The sequence below is a fragment of the Poecilia formosa genome, unplaced genomic scaffold (genome assembly GCF_000485575.1).
Source record: "Poecilia formosa unplaced genomic scaffold, Poecilia_formosa-5.1.2 Scaffold435, whole genome shotgun sequence".
NCBI classification, from domain to species: Eukaryota; Metazoa; Chordata; class Actinopteri; order Cyprinodontiformes; family Poeciliidae; genus Poecilia; species Poecilia formosa.
Window position 1 is genome coordinate 59,657 of NW_006800374.1, and position 27,649 is coordinate 87,305.

The following is a 27,649-nucleotide window of genomic DNA, read 5'->3' on the forward strand; positions in this document are numbered from 1 at the left end:
GCTGTAATTGCAGCAGCACGTTTCTGCAGAGCATTGAAGGCTGACTCCAGCCTTTGTACGTTTAACTTTCCTCACTTTATGTTTGTCTGTCCTACAATAAAACCCAATAAACACGTTGACATCTGGCTGCAGAGTTAGAAAAGGATCAATTCAACAGTTTTGCGAGACACGCAGTGTTTCAGAATAAAAGCGTCTCTTTGTGTTTCTTGGCGACGGAGATCTGGTAGCACATTTAGCACCTTTCTCTAAACCATCCATTTTATTTGCCTTTTATTTGTTTTTTTATTGGCCTTGTCACATTTCCAGCACCAGAACAGACTTTATTTTCTATCACTATCTGAAAACCAGACCAAGCTAAATGCAGTTTCTGCTCTCATGCTTCGTTATTCACAGTTTGCTGTATGAACAAATGTGTCACCACTAACTGCTGACCAACCAAAGAGGCTCAGTCGGAGCAAAGAGGATTTACTTTTCTTTATATTAAAAAAGTTTGCATCAAAGATAACCGTTTGTTCCCCTTTTGGCTCTCCAGCTCCTTCAGCAGTAGAAGAGTTGTTGGGAGACGAAGTCTGCTGGAGCTGAGCCTCACGGACAGTCGCTGATGTAAACGCTGCCTGGGAACATACATTAAATCTCCAACATGGAGAAATGAAACTGAAAATATTCTGAGGACGTGTTCCCATTTCAGGCCCAGAATGTAGACATCAAACCACTCAGAACAGAAGAAAATGAGTTTCGAGGTAACAAGAGTTTTAGTTTTTCTGCTGAAATTGTCAATTTAAAAGCGAATAACCAGCATTTTACTGGAGTGAAAGACGTGATGTCTGGGTGGACATGCATGTCCTGTGGACCAATCATGGTGAACGAAGGTGGGGTGTAACTGGGAGGAATGGGTTGTCCGATCTCTGCTACGCAATGACTGACCATGATGAACACCATGTTCATAGCTGGCACCGAAGGTTGACTGAGTTTTATTGACTCACCCAAACAGACTCAAAGCTTGGATTGGACTCTTCCTTCACAGGATAAGGGTTTTCGTTGAACTCAGACTTGGACCTAACGTCTCATCAACAGTCTGTCTCACATAACTAGCAGGATATTAAAGCTCCAGACTGCAGCTCAGACAGGGAATCTTGTGTTTTAACATTTGCAGACGTTGCTGTCTGTCATCCCGAATTTTGAGCAAATGACTCAAATATGCGGAGAATTTGACTTTGGTTTGTCCTTCAAACACTTTTGTCTCAACTTGAGACAAAAGAATCGAGGCTCCATTTAAACTTCATTGCCCATTGTTATGCCTTTTTTTAACTCGTACAACATTAAATTGTTAGTTTAAGTGGCTTTTTATACAGTTGATTTGTCTTATTTTTGGCGGACTTACCAGATTTTCCAGCACCAACTGGGAGAACGCGTTTATTTTATTGTTGGCAGTTTGATGACATTTGTGAAACACATTCAGCTGCTTTGTGTTGAACCACCCATTTTTAATTGATTATTAAAACAAAGTCATGTGAATGAGACGCGCCGTGTTTCCAGCTCTCTTGGTTTTAGGTATGTTGTGTCCCATCGGACATGGGGGGATGTGGAAGTGGTTTACAGTAAGTCTGAATATTTAAATCAGGTTTGCTGTTAATAAGCTGTTAAATCGCAGAGCTTTAAAATGAAGATCATATTCCCTCAGAGCGCCACCCTAACGGTGCTGTGAGCCACTTTCAGACGGACTCGTTGACATGTAGCGCAGCCTGTTAGCGAGCTAGCTGTGGATTTCTGCAATGCTTCGTCCTTTCAGGACCTGCCTCAGACTGATCAGGCTTTTCTCCCAGCCTGGAGGGGATCCAGTGAAGGGTCAGTGCTCACCAGAACAGATCCAGTGTCGGCTTATCGGCCTGAGACGACAGGAAGAGTAGAAGAAGAAAAACAACCTCTGTTTTCTTTCGGGCCCCTTCGTCTGGTCTTGTGCCGATCTGCAGGCCGCTGCTGATGTGACAGGCCAGGTGAAGTCAGGACTCGCTTTGCCTTTCATTATGTCTAATATTTAATATCCGATGAGAGAAAAAGCCTGTAAATGAGCTGATCTGTGATTATTTGGTCATTTTGTAATAAAATTACTCAGCAGTGTTCAAATCCAGGTGAAATTACCTGAAAGTTTCTCTGGTTGTGTTAATTAGGTCATAAATGTTTCAGTCGTGTTGCGTAAAATAAGCTCAACATCCTGAAGCAGGGATTTAATTGGGATGTAATTATATCCACATCCAGTGAGGGTATTGGATAATCTGATTTATTAGAAACGTGTCTGGAACGGACACTAGGGGGCATAAATGTAATACAAAAGGCCGACATATGATCGGTTTTCATTCTGATACTGTTTTTCATTTTTATTCTGAGTTTCATTTAGATTATGTCCCAATTTTACCCTGATTTTATACTGACTTCATCCTGATTTTAATCACATTTCTGACCTGCTTTTATTGTTTTTCTCCCATTTCTTAAATTAATTTTCATCAGATTTTTCTTACAATTTCATTCAGTTAAATTTTTTTTACTAGGATTACTTTTTGGTTTGTTTTATTAAAACTTGATTTTCATCAATATTTTGAATTTGGGGTTATCCCCTGATTTTGCTGATGTTTTTTTTTTTCATCCTTTCTTTTGTCCCAACTTTCTCCGGATGTTGTCATGTTTTTTTTTAATCCAGTCTTCGCTTTTACTGTGGTATTTTTTTTGTAATTGTTGTTAGATATATAAATATAAATATTTTTGTCTGTTTTCCTGTCCTCAGTTGTTTTCATGGAAGGTTTTAGACATTTTGTCTCATTTTTATCCTCATTTCATCGACTTCATTCATTTTATTCAGATTTCTTTTTACTGTTTTCTTTTCATCACATTGTTATGCTAATTATTCTGGTCTTATTTTTCTACTCGTTTTAAACTTAACATAAACTGATTAATTTTGATTTCCGTATCTGTACCCAGATTCTGTCATTAAGAAGAAAAAACGGTAACTGTGGTAACTATGGCAACAATGTTTCTCTTTGCTTTACAGCAACCAATCAGATTTAAGCAGAACATAAAAAAACAGCCTCCATAAGTTGAGATGTGTGAAAATAACATTTATATTATATTTTTTTTTTTTCCATATTAGCTTGTAACCTTGAGGTATCTCTCATTTGTTTTGGTTTTTGATGCTTTTGAACATAAATATTTGCAAAAAAATACAACAAAAACGTAGTTTTTTCTCCAGTAGTTTGAGTCGTCTTTGGTTTCCTTGTATCTTTAACTGAGCTGCGTTTTCTCGTGGCCAAACGTTTCACAGTTCTGATGCGGGCGTCGGGTTTACAACACCAAACGAACATACATGGGGTGTGGTGACGTGTTTGTTTTGGACACAGCAGAATCTGCTGTTTGTTTTGAAAAACCAGAAAGTGGTTTTGAGTCATTGGACCGCAGACCGAACTCGTTCACACTGAGAAATTACAGTATGTTAGCATCTCATTCACCCACAGCTCAAAAGCAATGAAGCAGCTCAACTATAAATGAGGTTGAAAATGATTTGAGTACATCTTAAGAAAACAGGCCCTTTCTCTTTGTGGTCTGTTTGTGACCGCATAGACTTGGAAAAGAACTGCATTCAGGTTGCAGCCGTTGCTGTCAACTGTTTGTTTTTACGGGATGCAGTTGGTGGCAGCAAGAGGTCAGATCCCAGTGCTGTGGAAAGCACCAAGTCAGGATTGGCTGAAGAATCCTGTAGGGTGAGCTCTGGAAAGCAGAAGAAATGCTAAATATTAAAAAAAAAACATTCTGTAAGAACTAGCTTTTTCTTCATCCACAAGTCTGGAAGCTGCAGAAACCAGCTGAGCCTCAAAGGCAACACAGAAGAACCAAGTCCATAAGCTTAATGTGGACTTGTTGGACAGTCCCACCAGTCCAGTCCAGTCCAGTTTAATCAAACTCCAGTTTGTTTGCCTAGAAAATCCATGTGAATCTGACCAAAAAACTCCAAAACTCCATCTACAAACCTCGGACTCTGTTCCGTTGAAGTGAACTCTGGTGCCGGTCAAATGCATAGTGGACCAGAGAAATCCTACAACCGCTGAAATCTGATGCTACTCCATTTCATGATGAAGGAAGTTGCACTCCTGTGTCTTCTTCTGAGGTTTTTGTGTTGTTTCCCTCAGTGGTTGTTGGTGCAGCGCCCCTACAGGTGAGGATGGGAACAGGTTTACCAAAGGGTTTGGCTCGTTTGACTCAGTGTGAAAGAGAACCACACCGGACTACCAGGTGTGAAAATAACCTTGAAAACATAACATAAACCGTAAGTTTATGTTATAAAGTCTTATGTCATAAGACTTCAGTAAGAAATACAGTTTCTCATTACAGCAGATTGTGGTTTGGGTTGGTGACCTGTCTGGGACAAGCGAGTGTAGATGACACTGGATGGATGGCCGGATGTTTCTTTATTAGAAATGAAATGACTTGTGTTGCTTTTGTGTCGATCCAAGTTCAAATCCCAGTGAGACTTTGAACAGATCAGACCAGAAATATGCAGTAATGTTTGCTTTAATCTCAAAGAAACAGTAAGGCAGCTGGACGCAATGATGGTAACAATAATTGGGTGCATGTTGTTCCTCGTGTATTTTAGGTCTTTCTGTTTGTAGGACGTGTTTGTTGTATGTTCCAGATAATAAATCACATCTGCGAAGATCCAAACATGGAGTTAATGATGGATTGTAGACTAAACCAAATAACTCTCAGTCTCTGTAAAACAGCACCTCATTCTTTTGTTTCTCTACAGAATGAATCTCAGCGCCAAGAGTTGTCTCGTGGCGATGGGACGATGCCGTCCAGGCCGAACCGAAAGGGTTCAGTGGGACGTGGAGACGTTTTCGTGGTTGAAGAGGACACTGATCTGTTGGATCCCATCTTTCAAAGCGGTGGAGTCGTGAACCCTCAGTGGAAACCTTCTAGAAATGGACTGAAGGGAAACCAGAAGGGCAAACCGGACCCATCGTCTAAAAAAGTGGAGGAGAACATTACAACAGAGAAAAAGACAGACTCTAGGACTTCAGTGGAGTTTCCTCTGAAACCCTCGGATAATATAATCGACTTGGATGTTGGAGGTTCCCCAAAGAAGCCCTCACTGGGAATTCCTCTGCTTCCCAAGACTCCTAGAGTTTCAAATGAACTAATAGAGGAATTTCCAGAGGAGATCAGCACAGTTTCACCTGCTACCAGTCAGGCCCCAATCACTGTCCAGACCACCAAATCACCGGTGGATCAAAACAGGCATGAAGGGAAAGAAACAGAACCAGAGAGAGGAAGCCCTCGGATTGTGACCATTGTATCCAGAGAAGGAGATCTGGTCCTGGGATCTGATGGGAAAACGTACCGGCTCCGGAGGGGACGACCCGGCAGGATAGGAGCCCCCGGACCAGATGTAAGTCTGTCTTTATGCTCTTTGTGACTCACTTTTAAAGGGAGCTAATAAAGCAAAGTTTACATTTTGCACAATTTTGTGCTTCCATTTGAGTTTCTACTGCTTCTAAAAGAAGCTCGAGCATTTTTCTGGCAATAAGTACATGTTTTCTGGTGTCTGGAAAACTTCAAAAACCTTCAGAATGTAATGTCAAAAATCAGCAGGAACTGACCCTTCACGTAGCAACCCCAGCAGAGTTCTGCCCGTTACCTAGCAACCCTAGCAGATTCCACCCGTTACCTAGCAACCCCAGCAGAGTTCCGCCCGTTACCTAGCAACCCCAGCAGAGTTCCGCCCGTTACCTAGCAACCCCAGCAGAGTTCCGCCCGTTACCTAGCAACCCCAGCAGAGTTCCATCCATTACCTAGCAACCCCAGCAGAGTTTTGCCCGTTACCTAGCAACCCCAGCAGAGTTTTGCCCGTTACCTAGCAACCCCAGCAGAGTTTTGCCCGTTNTTTTGCCCGTTACCTAGCAACCCCAGCAGAGTTTTGCCCGTTACCTAGCAACCCCAGCAGAGTTTTGCCCGTTACCTAGCAACCCCAGCAGAGTTCTGCCCATTACCTAGCAACCCCAGCAGAGTTCCAGCATATTTGGTCAGCTGGTTTTACTGCTGCATTCACTGTACAAAGGCTGCTGGAAAACAGTAACATGTTTTATTGTTGACTTACCATCCAGAAACCACTTGGTGCATTCTTGTTGGCTCTATTTCTGCTTTTCAAAAGTTTGCATAACAGTACATAAGTGCATATAGAAGCCCACATGGTGCAACATGGAGCAAATCTGTTGTGATATTTAAAAAAAAAAAATAAATTTGTGAATGCCATAATTACCTTAAAGGGGACAAACTTTGCAAAATTAATATTTTACTAATTTTTATACTTCCTTTTGGGTCTCTACTGCTTCTAAAAGAAGCCCAAGTGCTTAAAAAAATCACAGAGCTGTTTTTTGGCAGTTAATGTTTTTTGGTGTCGGGAAAACAAGCTATGTTGATAATCTCCCAATTGTTAAGTCACACGTCTCTGTTACCTAGCAACACATCTGAGTGTCAGCTGGTTTGACCACTGTATGTGCTGTACAATGGCTGCTGGAACAGACAAGTGTTTTGTTGTTGACTTACCATCCAGAAACCGCTTGCTGCATTCTTGTTTTTGGTGCACGAGGCTCCACTTCTGCTTTTCAAAGATGTACCGTTGTGTAATTGTACGTCTGTTTGCAGCCGTTTTCACTTGGGAGTGTAAACGTTGAGTTGGGAGGCGTGACCAGCAGCAGCTTATTTAGATTTAAAGTGACAAGATGCCCTACGACAGCTAAAATCTCATCATGTAAGAATGACTTTGTGCAGAAATAGTAATGAACATGTTCTGTAACGCCCATAAACCTATCCTAACTTATTCAAGTTAGCATAATGGTTCACCTTGTAACAATTACAGGAAAGCCACCGCAAAGAGAAGTGTTGCTCGGCTCATTCTGGATTACAAATGTTTTCTTGCATCGTTGTTGCCAAGGCCATAATGAGACCAAGACCCCCCAAACATGGAAGTGATTTCCCAGTTTGCAGGCATTATAACAGAGTGGAGCTGAAAGTGGGAAAAGATGAGCTCTGAGAGATAAATGGTTCTGGTCTCACAGCTTTCTGAGCTGCTCTTCGTCAGCCGCCATCTGAAACCCATCAGCGACGGATCTCATCGCTCAGACGCGTCGATCCGCGTGCCTTTGATGCCGCCATGCGAGAACATGGAGCGGCCTCATTGGTTTGAGAACGTTACCAATGTGACACTGTTAACCTTTCACTTCTGATTGGACTGAAGCTGGTTCCTGGGTTTCCTGGTGTAGGAAACGAGGGACTGCAGGGCAGATGGAGCCAAACTGCCTGCTTGGCAACGTACATCTGGAGTCATGTTGCCGTAAAATCCACAAGCCCACTCAGCATAATTACTGTGATTGGAGCCGGCTGGAGAGAGGAGGTTATGGGCTTCACTCTTCTCATGTACGACGTTAGATCTTCTGTTAGTAATAGGGTTGGACTGATGACTGAGTGAAAACACATTTCCAAGAAGATGCAAGGGATGCTTTATTTATTCAGATTTTTGTAGTTTTAGACTTTTCCACCACACTGCAAATATATTTCTTTGGCACCAATCAGCTGCTTGGAACAGGCAGATTTTTAAAAATGGATTCCAAATAAACAGTCAACCATATACTAAGAAACTATTTGTGAATTGAGCTAATTCTTCAACATGATTTATATAATATTATTTTTCTTTAAATTTAAAAAGTTTTGCTTTGATTAAGCTTCTACTGAACTGAAAGTGTTGATTAAAGTTAGTAATTGTTAATATTTGTAGCTTTTTTATATTGAGGTTTGACCTGAAATGTGTTTGATTAAGTTGTTTATAGTTTATTTATTATGTTTATAGTTACTTGAGTCCTAGTTATGATTACATTTGATTAAGTTATTTATTATTATATGTTAGCATGTATTATAGTTTGTAGTTATTTCATTTATTTAAGTTTGTTAGATTACTTGTTACAGCTTGTAGTTATTTGATTATTCATTATACTTTATTTACCTAAATGTCAAAAAGTAATTGTCCTACAACTATTAAAAGTTTTTTATTTTTTTGATAAAATGCCGTTTTCCTAAACATCTGTTGCTAGCTGTGCTCTTATGCTAATGCTAGCTTGTAGCATGTGAAGATTTGGCTTCAGTTTCTCATTTCATTTTATTATTACAGTCATTTTCCTGCTGTAAATATTTTTATTTGTATCTTTGGCTAAGAAAAAATACAACTTTATTTGCTGTTGCATTTGTAAGTTTTGTTTTTACTTGCTAGCTTGGCTGCTGCAGTATGAGAAATGAGCTGTAGCTTCCATTATTTTCTCCTAACTGCAATATTTTTACTACATTTGATGGCTGACATTATTTTTAGTAAATTAGTGAAATAAATATGCTTTTTAAGGAGTGTTGGAGTGATGAGGACAGTTGGTTAATGATTATTTACAGATGGAACTGAAGTTTTTAGCTCCTATTCAGTGATTAGAGCTCCAGCTTCAGAAACATCAATAATTAACACTATGAAACTCACTATAATAGTTTTTATGCTTAAATGGTTGCTACATTTTTATAGCTTTAGCTGCTATTTTTCTAATTTCTTAGCAGCTAGCTGTCCTGCAGTGCTAACAGTGCTAACAGTAGCTTATATGTAAACAGGACCAATGAGTGGCGTTAGCTTTCAGATATTATTGTTTAACATTGTTTTGTGAGTTTTATTGTCTTTGTGTTGCCGTTTTCATAGGGATGCCCGGGTGATCCTGGTCCTGCTGGGGTCAAAGGTGAAAAGGTAAGCGATGCTTTGAGTTTAACTAACTCCCATGCTAATGCTAGTTTGTAGCATTAGCATGTTAGCTCCAAGTTAGCATGCTTCTTGTCCAACACTAAAAGCAGAGAAGACTTGTGACTATTTGATATAAAAAAAAGCTTTCTAACTTTTACATTCTCCTTTTTTAATCCCTTTAAAACATAAATATTCTAAATATGTTTCACTATTATCAGTTTTAAGTTTCAGGAGATGTCAAGATAGTCCAAGTTTGAGCATCATATTTTGTTTGTTTGCTTTTTTATTGGGATGCTCTTATTGGAAGATGTTTTGATGCTGTTAACATAAATCAGAAACTAAATATTGTGTTGAATTTCAATGTTTTCAGGGTAAAAAAGGCATTAGAGGCAGAGCGGGAAGGATGGGCCAGCCGGGGTCGCCGGGTCGTCCAGGTTTACCAACATTTTACCTGTGGAGGAACACAGCTGAGGAATGGGCTGCTTTTAGGGTACGATCAGTGTTATTAACCAGCTACCAGTGTTAACATGTGGTAACATTAACTATGCTGTTTCTGGAGACACAAATTTATCTTATCATGATGAAAAAATCCTTAAATTAATTTTTTATCACAGTGATAAATTCCAAATGAATGTAGATTGCATGAGAGATATATAAATATAATAATATAATATTATAATATTATTATTATAATATTATTTTATTATAGAAATATAATAAAATAAATTATTAAAAGCAGTTACTGTGTTCAGTTTAGTGGTTAAAACCATTCTCATTTATTTAGATGAACGTTTGCAGAGTTGGGTAGAAACTAATTACATTTACTTGAGCAACTGTTTTTGAGAAGTATTTTTACTTCGCTGTACTTTGGGTAATTTTATTGTGAAGTAATTTTTGATGTAATTATTAAATATTAAATGATTAATAACTGAGTAGATGTGTTACCAAACACTTTTTAAGTAATTTCTTGTATGGCTACTTTTATTTGTTATTAGTTCTACTCTTACAATTTTTTTGAACAGAAAACTGTTAATTTTTGCAGTTTTATTAGCTTTCCTGTCAGTTTGTAGAGACAGATGTGTGTTTTATTAACCTAATTGGTATGAACTGAAACCTTGAAGCATCCACTCATCATTAATCCTGGAGTTGCGTTAAATGCTTCCTCCCGGTCTCGACACGTTTGGCCTCCAGATTGATGTGAAGTCCTGGTGTTGGGTTGTAGTGCGTGCAAGCCGGTGTTCTGCAGTCATCTGTTTTGCCTCTGCACCGTCTGCAGCTGCAAGCTGTTTAATGTGCGCTGCATGATGGAGAACCGCAGCTTCATCACAGAGCAGGGATGACAGGAATAAGGCCCTTTTGTGGTTTTATGGTGATGCTGAATGTACTTGAAACCCAGATTCCTGATCAAATACGCTGAAAAATGGGTTTTATCTGCTTGAAATGTTAAAAAGGGATTTTTTCATTCTAATCTTTGCCTTTACTCGTTTTTCATTTGCAGCAAACTAATTTCTACCAGCTACTGTCGGTTGGTTGGCCTGTAAGTATGACGTGACACTGACAGCCTTTTCTCATGTAACTCTGAGTTATTATATTAGTTTCTTCTTGGTGAGTTTGCAGACTAAGGAAGGACCTGCAGGACCTCGTGGAGAGATGGGAAAACCCGGCATACAGGTAGCAAAATAAATACTTTATTTAAAAAACACTAATACAGCAGGATGAGCATTTTTATTTTTATTGTTCCTGTTTTCCAGGGGCCGCCTGGTGAACCTGGAGAGGACGGACAACCAGGGATCCCGGGAGAAATGGTTCGTTTTAAAAACAAAATGAAAACCAGGATGATAAATTATTGCGATAAACAATAATATTATTATTTTGAGACCATTTTCAATAAGTATATTGGTTATAGTGTAATAATGCAAGAACATATTCTCAAAGAAACTTTAAATTGAAACTCAGGAACTGGAAGAACAAAGGAAAAGGTTTAGCTGAGATCAAAACACCAGACTGACGACTTTTATCATCCAGTTCTTGGTGGAAATATGGAGAAAAACGATAAATAATGCTAATGGAAATTATTGAGCTTATTTTAACTTATTATGCAATAAATTGATTTATTTCTTATTGACAGGCTAGTTGTGATTTTCACAACAATAAACTAAGCATGGACTATTTTAATGAAACAAATAATCAGATTTGTTCTTGTTTTAACTCAAGTTCCAACAATTAATCGATCGTAGATTAATAACATTTAAATGTTTTTTCCTTGTTAAAACAAATTCATCCAGTTTTCTTATTTTTTGGGGGCTCAGTTGAAGAAAACCGAAAAAAGGATTTTCTTGTGTTTCTGGTTTTCTGGACTCGGGTTTTCTGACAGCGAACGTTTCTAAAAGGTCAGAGGTCAGGGTTTGATCCCAAGCAGTGGCTCCACTCTGAGCCCCTCCTCAGTTTTACACTGGTTTTAAATAATACAGACATGGATGGACCGGGTACCGAACACGCAGCCCTGAGGGACGCCTGTCCCTTCAGAGGGTCTAATTTGAACCTGGATTCTGGTTTGTCCTGCAGGAAGTTGAGCCACCAGTTAGACTGTTGGGTTTATGTTGTCTTGCAGGGGGACCCAGGCCCCAGGGGGCCCCCAGGACGGCCTGGGACCCCAGGCAGAGATGGGTACGACGGGACAGACGGTCAGCCAGGGGCTCCTGGACCTCCTGGATCGCATGTGAGGACAGATTTAACCCGTTAAAGTTCAGCAGAGCTTCGGTTCGGCTCATTTAGCATGAAAGTCTCTCCATGTTGTTTCACCTTCATCAGGGGCCGTGGGGCCACAGAGGAGAACGAGGACCAAAGGGAGAGAAAGGCGACGAGGTGAGAATAAGACACTAAAGCACTATCTACATGCCAAGAATGAGACATTTCTTTCTTACATCACAAATATAAACATGAAGTTTGCCATTGAAACAAAAACCCTCGGACTCATGGTTTAGTACGGTGGAGGGTCTGTGATGCTGTGGGCCTGAGCATTATAAACACTTTAGATTATTGGGTTTTCCAGCACAGTAATGACCCAAAACGGTGCTTGTGACCTGTTATTACTGAAAAACAGAGAACATGTTAATAGAAAACATGTTTTATTAGAAACATGTAGTTTTTATAGCATCAATCTTTTTCCTTCTTCATGTTTTCAGGGTCTGGTTGGCGACCGCGGGCCCTGTGGAGAAACTGGTGGGCCTGGTGAGAAGGTACTCATCAATAATAATCATCATTATTGCTTAAAGCTGCTGTAGATCTTCTCACGGCTTATAAATCAGATTTTTATGAAGACGTTCAGAGTTCACCAAGTCATAATGGGCACTTAAGGTTTTAACGAGCAAATCAATTAAGTTTAGAGACATAAAGAGGCTTCAGTGGCTGCAAAAAACATCAATGCTTTATTGTTTTAACCAAACCTTGTTAATCTATTTTAGAGATTTTTCATGTTTATGTTCTTTTCTTTATTCCTGCAGGGTGAAGCTGGGCTGCCGGGTCCCCCTGGTCCTATAGGACCTCCAGTGAGTCTCTTCCTCCTGCAGCAAACACAATTCTCCTTCAACTTTAGACTGGACCTATTATTTAACATTCACATTTTGAATATTTTTATACTTAAATTTGGGTCTCAACTGATTCTAAAAACAACCCAGGCACTCAAAACAAAACAAAACAAAACAAAAAAACTGTCCAGCCAGTTTTTTGGCAACAAATTCATGTTTTATGTATTTGGAAAATTAGCCATTTCAAAAAACCTTTACAAATCAGCAAGCACTTCCCGTCACCTAGCAACCCCAGCAGAACTCTACCCATTACCTAGCAACCCCAGCAGAACTCTGCCCGTTACCTAGCAACCCCAGCAGAACTCTGCCCGTTACCTAGCAACCCAAGCAGAACTCTGCCCGTTACCTAGCAACCCAAGCTGAGTTTCAGCACCTTTGGTCGGCTGGTTTTACTGCTGTAAGCTAAAATCTCATCTAGGAATGATTTTGTGTAAAATAATGTAGTGAACAGGTTTTGAATAGGCCGTAGACCGATCCTGACCTGTTCAAGGAACTATAATAGGTCACATTTTAATCATTTTCTGTCCAATCTTTGACCTCAGCAGTGAAAGTTGTTAAGTGTAAGACATGGTGACCAGAATCTATGTAGCTTAAGCTAAGCTAACTAGTCGGTGCTAAACATCCTGTTTCCTGCATTATGTCCGAAAGTCAGAAAAAGATTAACATTATTTTTTTTACCACAACACTGGCTCATCGTTTGAGTTTGGGAGCCTTTTTATGATGAAATGTGAGAAACATGAACAGATTTTAGATGAATGGAGGCTAATGTTGTTTTATCCTATGATGACATTTTTAATCTTCTCTGCAGGGACACCAGGGGGTCCGAGGTGCAGAGGGGGAGGAAGGACCCGCTGGACCCGACGTGAGTTAAACATTTATGGTTTCATCATAACTGAGAAGTCAGAAAAGTTTTCTGTAATTTGTCAAAAAAAAAGTTTTCTGTTTTATTTTCTCAGGAATTTTCTTTTTTTGCTGAAATCATATTTTTATTTTCCATGTCTTCGTCCAGGGGCAGAGCGGACTGGACGGCCCCTCGGGCCCCCCAGGGCCACCAGTAAGAACACAACTGGTTTATGTTTCTATTGTGTTAAAATGTCTTATTTAATCATAATTTAACTTGTGTTGCAGGGAGCGCCGGGTTTGACCGGACCAGTTGGTGCTCAAGGAGCAAACGGCTCCAGGGTAAAACCGACAACGTTGAACATTATTCTCTGTTTCTATTCACCTTCAGTTTAATAATTTCAGCATCTTGTGGCATTTTTCAGCCATTTTGTTGTAGATTTCCTGCTATGTTTGAGAATCTTCTCCTATTAATAACCAAATCCTAATAGAAATCAAATAATTTTATTCAGAAAATGTCTGTTAACTCTTCACAGATTGTTTTGGCAGTAGCAGTTTCTCCTCTAATTACTGATGCCTGAATAACTGGCTGTTATCAGCTTTAAATGTCCCACTTCGTTATGGAGTTCCTCAGGGCTGTATGCTAAGCCCCATTTAATTGTCAAAGATTTTTAGGAACAATATTTTCCCCTCTGTCGAAGAATCTTTGTTCCTGCTTCATTTCCTGATTTGCAAAACACAGAAGAGTTTAGATTTAGAATATTAAACTGAACAGAAACAAAAGTCTCATTTTTGCACCTGATTTTCATTCACTCTTCCTACAGAAATGTGTCAAACCATTTTCTTTTGATCCAATGTCAGCTGCTTTAGACCCACTTTCTTATACATGTTTAAATAGTGATGTACTTTGTTTTGATTTTCTTTACAGATAAAATCCTCAAATGATTGTGAAAAACACTTTTAATTGCCTATTTTAACAGTTCAAACAACAAATATGCCTTAATATTCTTTAATTCCCACAGTGGAAACCGTCTTAGCTAGCGCTACCACAGAAGCTAACAGTCTTCCTTATCCCCTCCCTTCTGTGTTCAGCCAATCAGAGCCAAGGAAACTGCAAACTCCAGCCAATAGCCTGTCAGCTAGCATAGCGTCTAGCTACTTTAGCTTCTCAAGCTGCATTTTCTTTCAAATATTTCAGAAGACCCCTAAGAAAAAAGCTTAATTTAGCAAAAACCTGATGTTTTTGTGAAATCTGAACCTGATTGGTATTTATTTTTACTTTTACTTTTGTTTTTTCCAATTTACTGGGTTTGGGAATGTAAGGATTCAGGTTTTGAATGTGTCAGAAACTAAACTGACTTTAACGTCTAAACTTGGTGAACTGGTTGCTGTTTTTGTGTAAGGAAATAAAAATGTTTGTTTGTTTGTTTGCAGGGTGAAATGGGCCCAGCTGGTGGCGTTGGCCCCCAGGGGCCTCAGGTATGAAACCTGGCTTGTTTATGCTGCAGATTTTCAGTTTTTCCTCATGTTTGGATTCTGGTTCAGACGTAAAGTGGCTTCGTTTTGTCTCTGACCAGGGGCCTCCAGGCCTGCAGGGGCCGATCGGACCTCCAGGACACAGAGGACCTCAGGTGGGTTCAGGTTTCTCTGGCTGCTGCCTCGTCAAAGTGGCTGCAGGAGCTAAAATCGGGTTCATGCTCCTCCCAACAGGGTCACCCAGGACTGACGGGCGCTGCTGGGCCGAAAGGAGATCCTGTAGGTTAAATCACCGAAACATTTTCATGTGACTTTGAGCCAATTCTCTGGAGATCTGAGTGTTTAAACAGAAATCCTCCATTAATACAAAGACTCTGACTCTGACTCTTATATTATTGATCCTACGTTTAATTAAAGGAAATTAAACTATTCACCTCGTCTTGAGATTTTCCACATTCTGTCACAAACACAAACTTCAGTTTATTTTATAGAAACGGAGCAGAACAGAAAGTGGAAGTAAAAATGCTTGTTTTCAATAAACAGTCTAAATATTTTGCCTGACATGATGGTGGCAGCATCATGATCTGAGGAAAAGGAAAAGTTGGTCAGAGTTTAGCTTTACTGCATCTAGAGCCACAAAGACCCGTTTTACATCAAGGGTGTTCAAAGTGAGGTTCGGGGGCCATTTGAGGTCCCTGGAAGGATTTTTTTGTGGCCCCCCCAGAAACCGCAGTTCAAAAGCAAAATCTGAAACAAATTTGCTAGGAAAAAAAAATGGAAATTTTTAGATTAATCTCAGAAATTTTCTAAAAATAAACTTGAAAATTTCTGATTTTCAAGTCAAATATTTTTAACTTTAAAATAAAAAAATTATGTTTATTTTTTCTATATATATTTTTTTTAGATTAACAAAAATTTATGGGGGGTTTTCTTGCAAATTTGTAACTTTATAACTCAGAAATTTTCTTGTTTTGTTTTTCTTTAAAATTTCAGAGATTAATTTAAAAAAAATCTGATCTTTTGTGGAAGAAATGTACTTTTTTTTCTCTATCTTCAGTGGCCCTAATAATAATAATAATAATAATTATAATAATAATTATAATAATAATAATTTTGTGCTATTTGGACAAATTAATTCCCCTGTGGAGATCAGTAATCTTTAATCTTGCATCTTGAGTCCTGTTTGCAGTGGCCATTTTTAACCGTATTTTCACTTCCTGTTGGTTTTTTGTTTTAAACTCTGATGTTTGTCCCCAGGGGCCTCTGGGGCCGGCGGGCCCTCGGGGGGATCCTGGCATTGAGGGCCCCACGGTGAGTTCAGGTCCTAAAGTCCACCTGGTTCTCAGCCGGTTTCTGTTTGTCACATTAATGCTAAAAACCCAAAAGGTTCTGAGCAAATCCTGCTGCCTCACGCTGCCATCTGCTGGCCAAACTCCGCCACTGCATCATGAGTTCATGTTTACTTCTTTCAGCAGCTCAGCTGATTTTTATTCTGTTTCATGAATTATTGATCTTTTCTACAATAGTTTGTTGAGTTAATTCCATTTAAAAGACACTTTTTTATTTTTTACTTCATTATTTGACTTGTTTTACTTACGTTTTCATGTAATTATTGATCATTTTAACTTTTACTTTTCTCAGGGTTTGCCAGGCAGGCCGGGTCATCTGGGTTTCCCCGGAGCCTTGGTGGGTCGTGTTTTAGATCCACTCGAGTTTCAGTGTGAAAATCTGATTGTTTTATTTAATTGTCCATGTTTTATTGTCTGACAGGGGAACCGAGGAGCCGATGGAGACAAAGGAGACGCAGGACCTAAAGGCGACAGAGTAGGAACAACATTTATTATTATTAGTTATTGGGAAGAAGGTTTGATTTTAAATCAACCTGTTTGTGTTTATTATTTTTCTCTGACTTTGTTTCTTTGCCTCAGGGAGTTCCAGGGGCCACAGGCGTCCGGGGCCCTCAGGGGGAGCGGGGCCCCATCGGTCTGCCCGGCTTCCCCGGGGCCAGCGGGCCGCCGGGCCCTGCAGGTACTGAGGTAAAGACTGAAGCACCGCCATCATAATAATTATAATAGTAATAATTACCCACATGCTGTTTTTATGATGCCGTTGGAGCTGCGAGGTTTTTTAAAAAAGGAGTACATTTTTATGTCAAAAACTCAGAAATTTTGAGATTGTCAGAAATTTTAAAGAAAAATAATTGTGAAATTTCTGAGCTTGAAAAGACGAAAATGTTTGACCTTTGAACCTCAGAACTTTACTAATTTTCTCTTCAGATTTTCTGACGTAAATCTAAAAACTTTTGAGTTTTTTCTCCTAAATATTCGACTTGTTGTTTTTCTAGAAAATCTCAGAAGTTTACACTTTTTCTTATCGATCTATGTACCTGCCATTGTCTTTATGGAAAGTTTACAGCTCTCTGCTTTATTTCTAACTCAGAAATTCCCGCCTTTATTTGTGAACTTTTCTGAGATTATTTTAAACATTTCTGTGATTGAAATGTCAAAATGAAAAAACTCTGAAATGTTACATATTTGTTTTATTTCCATTGTCTCTGATTCGGCGTCGTAACGAAGATCTGGACTGATTTGATATTTTCTCGTTTAGGGGACGGACGGTGAGGGCGGCCTGCCGGGGAAACAGGGCAGCCAGGGGTTAAAGGTCAGTGATGATTTGAGTTTCTACATTGTGATGTCACAACAAAATATCTTATTTCTCCCTAAACAATCAATAAAAACCTGTTTCCTCCAACATGGCAGCTTTTTCCTTTCCTTAGTTTATTTTTAATTCAGTGTCTTGATTTGTTTTCAAGCAAAATTTGCATAAAAATATGAATTTGCGATGAAATCAGGCTAACACTCTGACCTTCCTGAAGGGGAACAGAGGACAAGATGGCCGACCTGGGAAACCCGGACCAAGAGGCAGCAAGGTTCATCTGACAGAAAACATGTTTTATGTTGGATCAAACTCATGTATTCATTTATTTTCTTCACGTTGTTCCTGTTTCCTCCAGGGTTTGGCTGGACTGAGGGGCCATCCCGGCCAACCGGGCCCAATGGTGAGTCTGTAAACTGTTAGCTTAAAGACAAACAGTTAGCTAACAGGTTTAATTTGGTTAAATTGTTTTTCTAACAGTTGGATTTAGTATATAATTGTGCAGAAATTTTGTGGTGAGTTTTGGATCCTCCCAATCAGAAGTGGGAACACGTTCGCTAATGCGCTAAGCTAATGTGCTAAGCTAATGTGCTAAGCTAATTCCTGTTTAGCTAACTTTGAAAAACGTTTAGCACATTTAGCTTCTCCTATTTTGTTCCAGATGAATCCTAAAGCGCTGATTTTCTTCCAATAACAAAAAATGTTATCTGATAATTTGGACACCTAACAAACTGGCACCATGCGGAGTGATTTAAAAGCACTTTGTTTTTAAGTCAACACAGGTTTGATTATGGTTATTTTTACGAGTTTGTCTGCAGACTGAGCTGGAATTTCTTGGTGATACATTTTATAAAAATATACAGGAAAGTTTCTGCTGTTTGATTTTTATGAATGTAGAAACAAGTGAAGGTAAAATAAACTCACTTTTTTCAGTTTACTATTGACAGGAATTTAAATATTTATTTCTGTACTAGCTTTGTGTTGTTTGTCTTTTTCTTCTTTTGACTTATGTATGAAAATAAAAACCTCTGTAAAACTAATAAACTTATAAATTACAAACACTTTGATGATCTGGCTGTTGACTCCCTGCTCAGGTTTCTGGTATTTCTATGTTTTCCTCCTGCTTGTTTTAAATAGAATCGTTTAAGTTGATTATTCACAGAGAAGTTGCAGTTCAGCAGCGTTCAGATGTTTTCCATGTTTTCTTTTAATGAGTTTGTTTTTGTTGATTAATTTCAGGGTTTCTCTGGGCAAACGGGACCGCAGGGAGCAGAAGGAAAGCCTGGTACACAGGTTCCCATTCTCTGTCATACTCAAATCACATCGAACATAAGCAGAGTGTGTGAGGGTGTGTGTGTGTGTATGTGAGAGAGAGAAGCATTTAGTATTTAAACTAAATGCTTCACATTTAGTTTAAATACCGAAATTTAACCATTTTCATGTCTTTCAGTATAAAAATATGACTCTTTATGCATCTTAACTGAACTGAATGATTATAAATGTCTTCATGTCTGTTTAAGTTTAGTGAAAAAGATGTTTAATTGTTAAACTCATATATTCAGGTGTATTTTTGCAACGCCGCATTAGCAGCATTGGAGATAGAAGAAGATAAAAAGAGGAAATGTCCATCAAAAGAAAAAATTGAGATTAATCGCAGATTTTTTTTAGAAAAACAAGAAAATTTCTGAGTTTAAAAAGTCAAAATTTTATGAATGGCATCAAATTTACACAAATATTTGTTGTTTGGCATCTAAATTTCCCAACAAAGGAAGAATTTGACATGATTTCATCTGATTTCACCATTAAATCATTTTTGACACAATAATCCAGACACTTGCCAGATAATTTTCCTTTTTGTTGATTTTTTCATGTATAAATATGTTTTTTCTTTCTGTTTTTGTTGCAGGGTTTGCAGGGCGCAGACGGCGGCGCTGGCTTCAGAGGCTCCAGGGTAATCATGTATTAATCACAGTTTAAGAGTTAATTTGATGAATGAAGCTGAGAGTAAATATTAAATTACAACTTGAAGCTATTAATATCTACGGTTTTTATTTCCTTTGCTTTTTTCCAGGGTTTTCCAGGAAATGCTGGTGAGAGAGGAGCAGACGGGCCGCCCGGTTCTCCGGTACTTTACATTAAACTTTTTATTTATTTCACATTTTCTCTCCTTTTTTAACCACATTTTACATATTTAGCTTCATTTAACCAGGAAATCCCTTAATATTTGCTTTTCTTGTTCCAACATCTTAAAATTAACGTTAAAAAAAATCAATAAAAACTTAAAACTGGTTAAATTCAACACGATTAATTAGAATGCTTATTCTTTATTTTAGACTAATTTTATTTGCAATTAAACGTTATGAATATATAAATATTTAACACATTTAAATATCAACCAGGTGTTTAAAATCACACTGAAAATATAAGCAAAAGAGATAAAAATGGTTAAATATTTCAGATTTTAATACAGTAAATAATGATGGACTTTTTAAAAAACATTTTAAAAACTGATTAAAATATCCTTAGACTAATAATTATAAGTAATTTATTTTAAAAAATGGTTCAGTTGAAGCTTAATTTTGATTTCTAAGTATAATTTAAACATTATGTTACCCATTAAGATGTAAAATTATCATATTTTTAGAATTAAAATTCAATATAACTTTATAGAGAAAATGAAAAGAAATTAAATGTAGCTATTTATTACACACGTTTCATCAAAGTTTCCTTTTATGATCAGGAAGGATCTCCTGTAGCAGTCAGTGTTACAGCACTGAAAAAAGCCTCTGACTGAAGACACTGTTATAAACAGGGTTTTTCAGTGTCGTTAGTTTTATTTCATTGTGACTTTATTTGTCTAATTCAGTTAGTTTGATTGGTCTTTAGAGAGTGTTGTTTTAGTTATTATTAGTTAAATATTGTTTTGGTTTTTTCATACTTTGGTTAATTTTTTTGGTGCAGAATTAAAAAAGGTCAAAGCATTGGGATTTTACATAAATATATGCATTGATTTGGTAATGAAAACTCATTCAGAGGAAACTATTTTCCAAAAAATTGACCAAATATTGTTGAGCAACTAGCTAATTCTGGTGCTAGCGTTAGCATAGCTGCCAGGAGGAATATTGAGCACCAAAAACTGACATAATCTGCCGGCATGGTGGAAAAAATAAATACATTTCACTTCAGTTCAAACAGCTGATGAATAAATTCATAAACACAAAAACAAAGACGATTAAATCTATAATTTCGGTTTGTTTTAGTTTGTTTTTGAATGAGTTTTAGTTTTTTTTTTTCACTAGTTACTGTTTTTGTTTATTTCAGTCAAAATGTTTTCTTAATTTCAGTTTCTGTTACTTTGTTAGTTTTAGCTACCTATAATAACCTTGATTGTAATGCAGCTTCTTGCAGAGGACGTTCAGGGTTATGCAGAGTAAACACAGTAAACAGTATCCAACCCTGCTTTAAGAACCTAATCTGAGTGTTTTTGTCTTTCAGGGGCCACCAGGGAAGACGGGGCCCCCGGGCTCTCCGGGTCCACCAGGAGAAAAAGTGAGTCGTCCATAACCAGAACATGAATTATTGTTGTATAAATGTATATTTATAGGTATCTATGTGATCTGATTGTGTGTTTTGTGTTTCCAGGGTTTCACGGGGAAACCGGGCCTGGAAGGACCTCAGGGCCCAGTTGGCATGTATGTAAGTGATTCTTCAGCACTGATCCCAAATATTGAATCAACACAAAACGAGCTTAGATATGTGTTAAAAAATGTAAATAAATTAAAGTAAATTTTGAAACTGGATAAGATGTTTTACGCACAAAACACATAATAATAACGCCATGTAATTTAAATTATTTCTGCCTTAGAGGGTTTAAAATAGCCGTGTTGTTATGAGTTTTGTTTTTAGCAAAGGGGATTTCTAAAAGAATCAGAAAACAGTAAATTCCCTGTTTTCAAAACTTCTGCATCATATTAGTGAAGTGGAGGTGAAATTATTATTTCAAAATGAATAAAATCTAATTTCCTGGTCTTTTTGACTGAAGTTAATAAACCTAAAGGCAAAAAGGTGTTTTAAAGAAAAGCCTTAGCCAGTATTTCTGATTATTGATTTTCTTCTTCCGTCTTCGATCAGGGTGTGGTGGGGGCTGTGGGCATGCGAGGGCCTGCAGGATCAATGGGAGAACGGGTAAATAAATGCCCCCTCATTCCCTGTTAATGTCGACCGTATTCTAAATCAAAGGTTCAAGTTTTGAAAGTGAGTTTGTGTCAAAACGTTATAAATCTAAGTAGCTTTTAGCTTTACTCTTCTGTGAAGCACCTGGTAGGTTGACTAGCTGTTAGCTTCATGCCTTCGGTAGCTTTTAGGAGCACTGTTAGCATAAGTAGCTGTTAGCTTGATTTTTTCCTGTGGGTAACTTTTAGCTTTAACGTTAGCCTAGTAGCTGTTAGCTTTACTCCTGTACTGAAAATATTTACAGTTTCAACCATCAGCGGTCGCTCCGACTGCTGTTAGCTGAAACTAAAAAAAAACAACTGAATTTCTTGATTGATTGATCCTCGTGGTTTTTATTTAGTTTAGTTTGCTTTATCTTTTGATGATTTAATTAATGGAATCTGTCAAGCTAAAGAAAAAAGACAAACATTCTTGAATTTCTTTATTTCCAAAGGGTGAACCGGGGATTAGAGGATTACCGGGCCCCACTGGGAAAACGGGTCCAAAAGTAAGTATCTGTTTTATTTTTTATTTTTGTCTTTTGAAAAATCTCTGAATACTGAACTGCGACCTGGTGAGGGTTTTAATAGTTTAATTTTTTATATGATCTCTATTTAGGGTGTGCCAGGCTCTGCTGGAGAGAAAGGACCTCGCGGATCTCAGGTGAGAAAATGTTTTAAAAATGATTATAAAATGACTTTATTAGAAAATTAATTTCAGAATTAATTCATTTCTCTGTCCTTCTTCAATTAAAAGTTAATTTAGGGTCTTAAAGCTTCACATAAATAATGATTTTAAACTAATTTAAATGTTATCAGTATGTGGAAATCAGGAGAAATAAGGATATGATATTTAACATTTGCAAAAAATATGTAAAATTGTTTGTATAATAACATTACATATTTTACTTGTTTGTTTAAAATTGTGCAAAAAACTTTTTGTTTGTTTGTTTGTTTTCATTAGGGCCGACCTGGAGATGAAGGACCCAAAGGAGTCCTGGGACCGCCTGTAAGTTTATATATTTATTTTATTGTTTACATTTGTGTTTTTAATACATGCAACTTTTTTTTCTCCTTTTGACTATTTTTCTGAGTCACTGCTAAGGGCATGTTTTCATGTCTGAAATAAAAAAAATTGTTTGCATTTCTATAAAATGGCAACTATTGTTGAATTTAGTTAATTTATTTAAAAATATTCACACATTACTATTTATTTAAAGGAAATAAAGGAATTTTGCTTTTAATTTCAACTTTTCTTTAAAATTGATAAATCAACACCAGATAAATTAGAATTAAATAATTAACTCAACATTTTCCTAAATGTTTTCGTGTCACTTCACAATCTCTTGTTTGAATGTGAACTCCTACAAAACTGAATTCCATCTTTAATTCATATTAAACTGATAATCTTAATAAAAATAATAATTTCTGCAGAGAAATGTCGGATAAAAACATTTTAAGTATTGTGTGAAAATGTAGGACAATAAATCAATAACAAGGCAGAGGAAAGGCTTTAGCCAGCTAAGCTAGGCTGCTGGAATCAACTCACTCTCTCACTCTTTGGTTGCCTAGCAACAACCTGCTGGGTCAGAAGCAGTTTCAAGTTCCTCTCCACCCCCCAACTTTGGTTGCCTAGCAACAACCTGCTGAGTAACCGGCGCAGCAGCAGTTTCATGTTTCCCCTCAAAACTGATTAAAAATTAAAAAAATAACGGCGTGGAGAGAAAACTGGATAAAACAGAAAATGTCTTAACAATATTTTAGACATTTAAAATAAAAAACTAATCAATAATTATCAATACCGACTGATATCGTGATAGGTTTTCAGCCATATTTTAACATTTTAGCTTTAATGTCTAAAGTTCAGAAATAACAATAATATAAATCCCGTCTATATGATCAACTTTCTGCTCACATTTAGATTTTTTTGATTTTTCTCAGGGCCCTCCTGGTCTTCCAGGTCCCAGCGGTGGGACGGGCAAACCTGGACCCAGAGGAAGCATCGGGGCCCCGGGGCCTCAGGGGCTGCAGGGGCCAGCAGGAATCCCAGTGAGTGGGTACCTACCCTTGGCTGCTGATTTATTAAATACTTTTCAGTTAAATGGATTAAAAAAGAGCCTTAGTTTATGTAAAGTTGTTAAAGTTTAAAAAAATCATTTCTGCTGTTTGGTTTTTAGGGCTCACAGGGCGCTGATGGCTCAGTGGGAGCAGCAGGAGAGAAAGGACCCAGGGTAAAACATAATTTATAAAGTTATTATTTATATTTATAACATGTGGGTTTACTGAGTGGATTAATCCTCCAGGGTTTCCCCGGACTGCCAGGCGACCCAGGACCCCCAGGACTGAGTGGACCACAGGTTGGCTCACTTTGTCTTCAAGATGTGACAAATTTCAAAAACATAAACATAAACAATACTAATTTTTACTAAAGATCTGGGTTTCAGTTCCAAACTGCTGGTTAGCAGTGGTTCAAAAGTTTCCACTCTGCTGTAAAACCGACAGGAGAAAGAGTTAAACTTATTGAGTTATTAAAACTAAAGTCATATTCAGTTTAGAGAAAACCACAAAAACAGTCACAGTTCATATGAAGAAATCAATGAAATTGGTCATATGAGCTGAATTAGAACTCGGAGACCGATGTAGTTCAGTTTTATAAGACCTTTAAGATGTTTTACATTTGACTGTTGCTCATTAAACAATAATTAAGCACTTAATGATGTGTGCTTAAAATAATTTTTTTATTTTTTTTAACTAAACTTTATGGCCCCAATTTAGTTCCATAGGCACTGCCCGTTACCTAGCAACCCCAGTGAAGCCCAGCCCCGTTACCTAGCAACACCAGTGAAGCCCAGCCCCGTTACCTAGCAACCCAAGCTGAGTTGAAATTCTGCTTTCTACAGATGAACAGTTGTTTGAGGTTTGGAGCCATTTCCATGTGTGACTGTAAATGATGTGTTAGGGGGCGTGGCCAGCAGCAGATTATTAGGATTTAAAGTGACAGAAACCCTAAAACAGCTAAAATCTCATTATCTAAGAAGGATTTTGTTAAGAAAATGTTTTATATAGACCATAGATTTGTCCTAACCTGTTATAGGTCACCTTTAAGAGCCACCATCATGTTAATCTGCTTCGTTGTTGTGGTGGAGAATAATTTCAGATTAATTTTGTCTCTTCAGGGTCTTCCTGGTCTTGGAGGAACCGAGGGTCCAACTGGAAGGAAAGGAGATCAGGTCAGTCAGAACTCATCCATGAATCTGTTCAAATATTTAATTAAAATATCAAATGCATTTTCTACTTTTACACATTGTTGTGAGGGAACCTTGTAGGTTTCAAGGCAAAAATAAAGAAGTTTCAGTTTGTTTTTTAAATTTGCCTTATTTTCCTCTTCAGCTGCTGGTTCAATGATTTTGGTTAAAATCCTGTTTCTCTTATTAAGATTAATCTTTCCCCTTTATGTTGATATGGAATATGCATAGATTGGTTAATATATAGTAACAATTAATCGTGATTAATCGATTATTGAAATAATAGTTTACTAATTTAGTAATTGATTAATTGGAACTGAAACATGTACAGACGTAAAAAAGGCCATTTGCTGAAAGAACTACAAGCCAAAACTGTGCAAATAAAAGAAAAAACCTTTTGGCATTTATTATTAAAATAATCTTTGTATGTAAAGATATTCTTCACTCAGTTCAAATTCTGTAAAAACAAATCTCCTTTTTCTGTCCAATTATTATTGAGTTATGTTATTGCATTTTAGGCAATAAAATGTTTTTTTTATTAAAAAGAATTTTAATTATTTGCATTCTTTAATGTAATTCTAATATTGTATGCAAATGATAAAATGAAAAATCTACATGTTTCCGATTAATTGTCAGAATAATTGATTAATTGATAACTAAAATAATAATTAGCCGCAGTTTAATGTGTTTCTGATTGTTTTTGTAGGCCTGACTGCTTCCCCCTGGTTGTAGGGAAACTCGGGCACTGTAGAGGTTTTAGCTTTGTAACAATGACATCATTAGTGCTTAATTATTAATGAGCATCAATAAATAATTTACATCAAAGCTTGAACTGCGTGTAGTTCATAATGAAGAAACAAAGTTATTTTGTCTTCCTCCCTGAAAATTGAGATGCTAGCATGTCACAATAACAGTCTTCAGTCAGAGGCCTCTTCAGAATCACTGCGACACTGACTGCTACTGGAGATCCAGCATCACCGTCTATGACGACTCTTGGATGATAAGCAGAGATTGAACCTGCGTTGTTACCTGGTTCTTCTGCTGTTCAGGGGGATCTGGGTTCGTGTGGAGCGCTCGGAGCTCAGGGGCCCGAAGGGGAACGAGGATCCGAGGGAGCAAAAGGCCCCCGGGGGCCGCCAGGGCCAGACGGCAGAGAGGTGGGTTCACCAGTCTGGGATCATCATCAGGAGTTCAAACTCAGATGAAAATGGGTTTTAGGATCATTGAGGAAGTTTCACTGGTTCATAAAGCATGAAATTAAATTTTTACAAGGAGGAAAGAAAACATTTAACCCTGATTCTGTTCAGGTAGAGAGAGACGGTAATTTATTTTTTATTCTCAGAAGTCTGAAATGTTTGGAGCAGGAGGTCATTAGAATATATTTTTAAAAATTTTGGTATTTTATTGAACAAAGTGAAAATAATTAATATTTTAAATAATATAATTCAAATTAAAGTAACATTTTTCCAAGTCAGTTTATTTCATTTTAAAACATATGAAACTTTAACAAAAACTGCAGGTCTGTGTCTGGTGGAACAAGTTTTTCCATTCTGTGAATAATGAAATTAGTCAAGTCAGAGTAAAAGTTTCTCAAGTAAATGTAACTGAGTAAAACTAACAAGTTACTGCCAAACTCTAAATTTAGAAAAAAATCTGAGAAGTTTCAAACTAATTTTTCTGGATTTCGTTGCAATTTGATGTAAAACATCAAAACAAACATCAACAGACTGAAATGTTTCCTTTCTCTTCCTTGTAATTCAGCTGAAGCCAGGAAGCTAGCTAAGTGGTTTGTGAGTGAGTCGATCCAGACTTTGACTAGGTCATTCAAACACATAAAGATGCCTTTACTTTTGTTTTACAGAGTTTCTGTTATGAACAGCTTTGTTGAGTTTTTTCAGTGGAAATGAGTCTCAGTGGTTCTGGTTCTGCAGGGGGAAATCGGGCTTCCTGGTGAACCTGGAGAGCCTGGATCCAAAGGAGAGAAGGTAACAGGGCAGAAACGATTAATCAATTAATCACGATTAATCGATTAATCGTCTGAATAATCGATTAATCGTCTGAATTACAGTTGCAGCTCTAGAAGCTGATCAAACAGTCATGAATTGCTGAGGAAGAGGAAGTTGTTTGTGTTTGCTGTTGCCAGGGCAACGTGGGACCTCCTGGTCCGACCGGCCCAGAGGGCCCCTGGGGGTCCATCGGGGAAAATGGGCTCCAGGGGCCAAAGGGAGAAAAGGGAAACATCGGGAGAACAGTGAGGAAAAACCTGATATTTCTGAGTCGTCCTGAGATGAAAGTTTGTTGTTGAGTTTTTGTTTTAACAGTTTTTGTTGTTTCTGCTCAGGGAGAGCCTGGAGCGGCTGGAGGTCCGGGTCCTGTGGGTCTGTCTGGGCTCCAGGTGAGCTTCTTACCTGGACGAGGTTAAACCGCTCTGCTGGGTTCGACCAGCCCGTCTCTCTGCAGGACCGTTTATTCTCTGGTTCTGGTCGTTTTAGGGCATCGCGGGTCGACCAGGACGACCAGGAACCGATGGACCGCCGGGACAGAAGGTGGCACCGTTTTCCATCCTGATCAAAGATTTTATAATATTCAGATTAGAGCTGAAATTACAGCTGAATGTTTTTAAATAAGAACCTGATTAATTAATGCTGCATTTATCTATTTATTTAGTAAATTATTGCATTTGTCGCCTTCAAATAAAGTGTTACATTTGATAACACTTTATTTGAAGGGGTGTGAATAAGACTGACATGACACTGTCATGAACATGACATAACACCTGTCATGAACATGACATAACACCCGTCATAAACATGACATGACACCCGT

General features: G+C 37.8%; 1 protein-coding gene across 3 annotated transcripts in view; it reads left to right on the top strand.

The window, feature by feature from the left end:
• LOC103155553 (collagen alpha-1(I) chain) overlaps positions 1-27,649 on the top strand; it is a 61,103-nt gene that overhangs the window by 18,216 nt on the left and 15,238 nt on the right. For 2 of the 3 annotated variants that reach the window (XM_016663641.1, XM_016663642.1), the window contains 41 exons: positions 4,793-5,434; positions 8,771-8,815; positions 9,180-9,299; positions 10,308-10,346; positions 10,427-10,480; positions 10,561-10,614; positions 11,421-11,528; positions 11,621-11,674; positions 11,995-12,048; positions 12,313-12,357; positions 13,205-13,258; positions 13,406-13,450; positions 13,525-13,578; positions 14,671-14,715; positions 14,814-14,867; positions 14,947-14,991; positions 15,970-16,023; positions 16,354-16,398; positions 16,483-16,536; positions 16,641-16,748; positions 17,320-17,373; positions 17,588-17,641; positions 17,726-17,770; positions 18,607-18,660; positions 19,274-19,318; positions 19,439-19,492; positions 20,863-20,916; positions 21,010-21,063; positions 21,499-21,552; positions 22,034-22,087; positions 22,198-22,242; positions 22,543-22,587; positions 23,520-23,627; positions 23,756-23,809; positions 23,882-23,935; positions 24,755-24,808; positions 25,873-25,980; positions 26,755-26,808; positions 26,967-27,074; positions 27,165-27,218; positions 27,316-27,369. In XM_016663641.1, coding sequence (XP_016519127.1) covers positions 4,793-5,434; positions 8,771-8,815; positions 9,180-9,299; positions 10,308-10,346; positions 10,427-10,480; positions 10,561-10,614; positions 11,421-11,528; positions 11,621-11,674; positions 11,995-12,048; positions 12,313-12,357; positions 13,205-13,258; positions 13,406-13,450; positions 13,525-13,578; positions 14,671-14,715; positions 14,814-14,867; positions 14,947-14,991; positions 15,970-16,023; positions 16,354-16,398; positions 16,483-16,536; positions 16,641-16,748; positions 17,320-17,373; positions 17,588-17,641; positions 17,726-17,770; positions 18,607-18,660; positions 19,274-19,318; positions 19,439-19,492; positions 20,863-20,916; positions 21,010-21,063; positions 21,499-21,552; positions 22,034-22,087; positions 22,198-22,242; positions 22,543-22,587; positions 23,520-23,627; positions 23,756-23,809; positions 23,882-23,935; positions 24,755-24,808; positions 25,873-25,980; positions 26,755-26,808; positions 26,967-27,074; positions 27,165-27,218; positions 27,316-27,369 — 3,033 coding nt within the window. Of the gene's footprint in view, positions 1-4,792; positions 5,435-8,770; positions 8,816-9,179; positions 9,300-10,307; positions 10,347-10,419; positions 10,481-10,560; positions 10,615-11,420; positions 11,529-11,620; positions 11,675-11,994; positions 12,049-12,312; positions 12,358-13,204; positions 13,259-13,405; positions 13,451-13,524; positions 13,579-14,670; positions 14,716-14,813; positions 14,868-14,946; positions 14,992-15,969; positions 16,024-16,353; positions 16,399-16,482; positions 16,537-16,640; positions 16,749-17,319; positions 17,374-17,587; positions 17,642-17,725; positions 17,771-18,606; positions 18,661-19,273; positions 19,319-19,438; positions 19,493-20,862; positions 20,917-21,009; positions 21,064-21,498; positions 21,553-22,033; positions 22,088-22,197; positions 22,243-22,542; positions 22,588-23,519; positions 23,628-23,755; positions 23,810-23,881; positions 23,936-24,754; positions 24,809-25,872; positions 25,981-26,754; positions 26,809-26,966; positions 27,075-27,164; positions 27,219-27,315; positions 27,370-27,649 lie in introns of those variants that run through there. The other variant, XM_016663643.1, reaches the window with a different exon arrangement.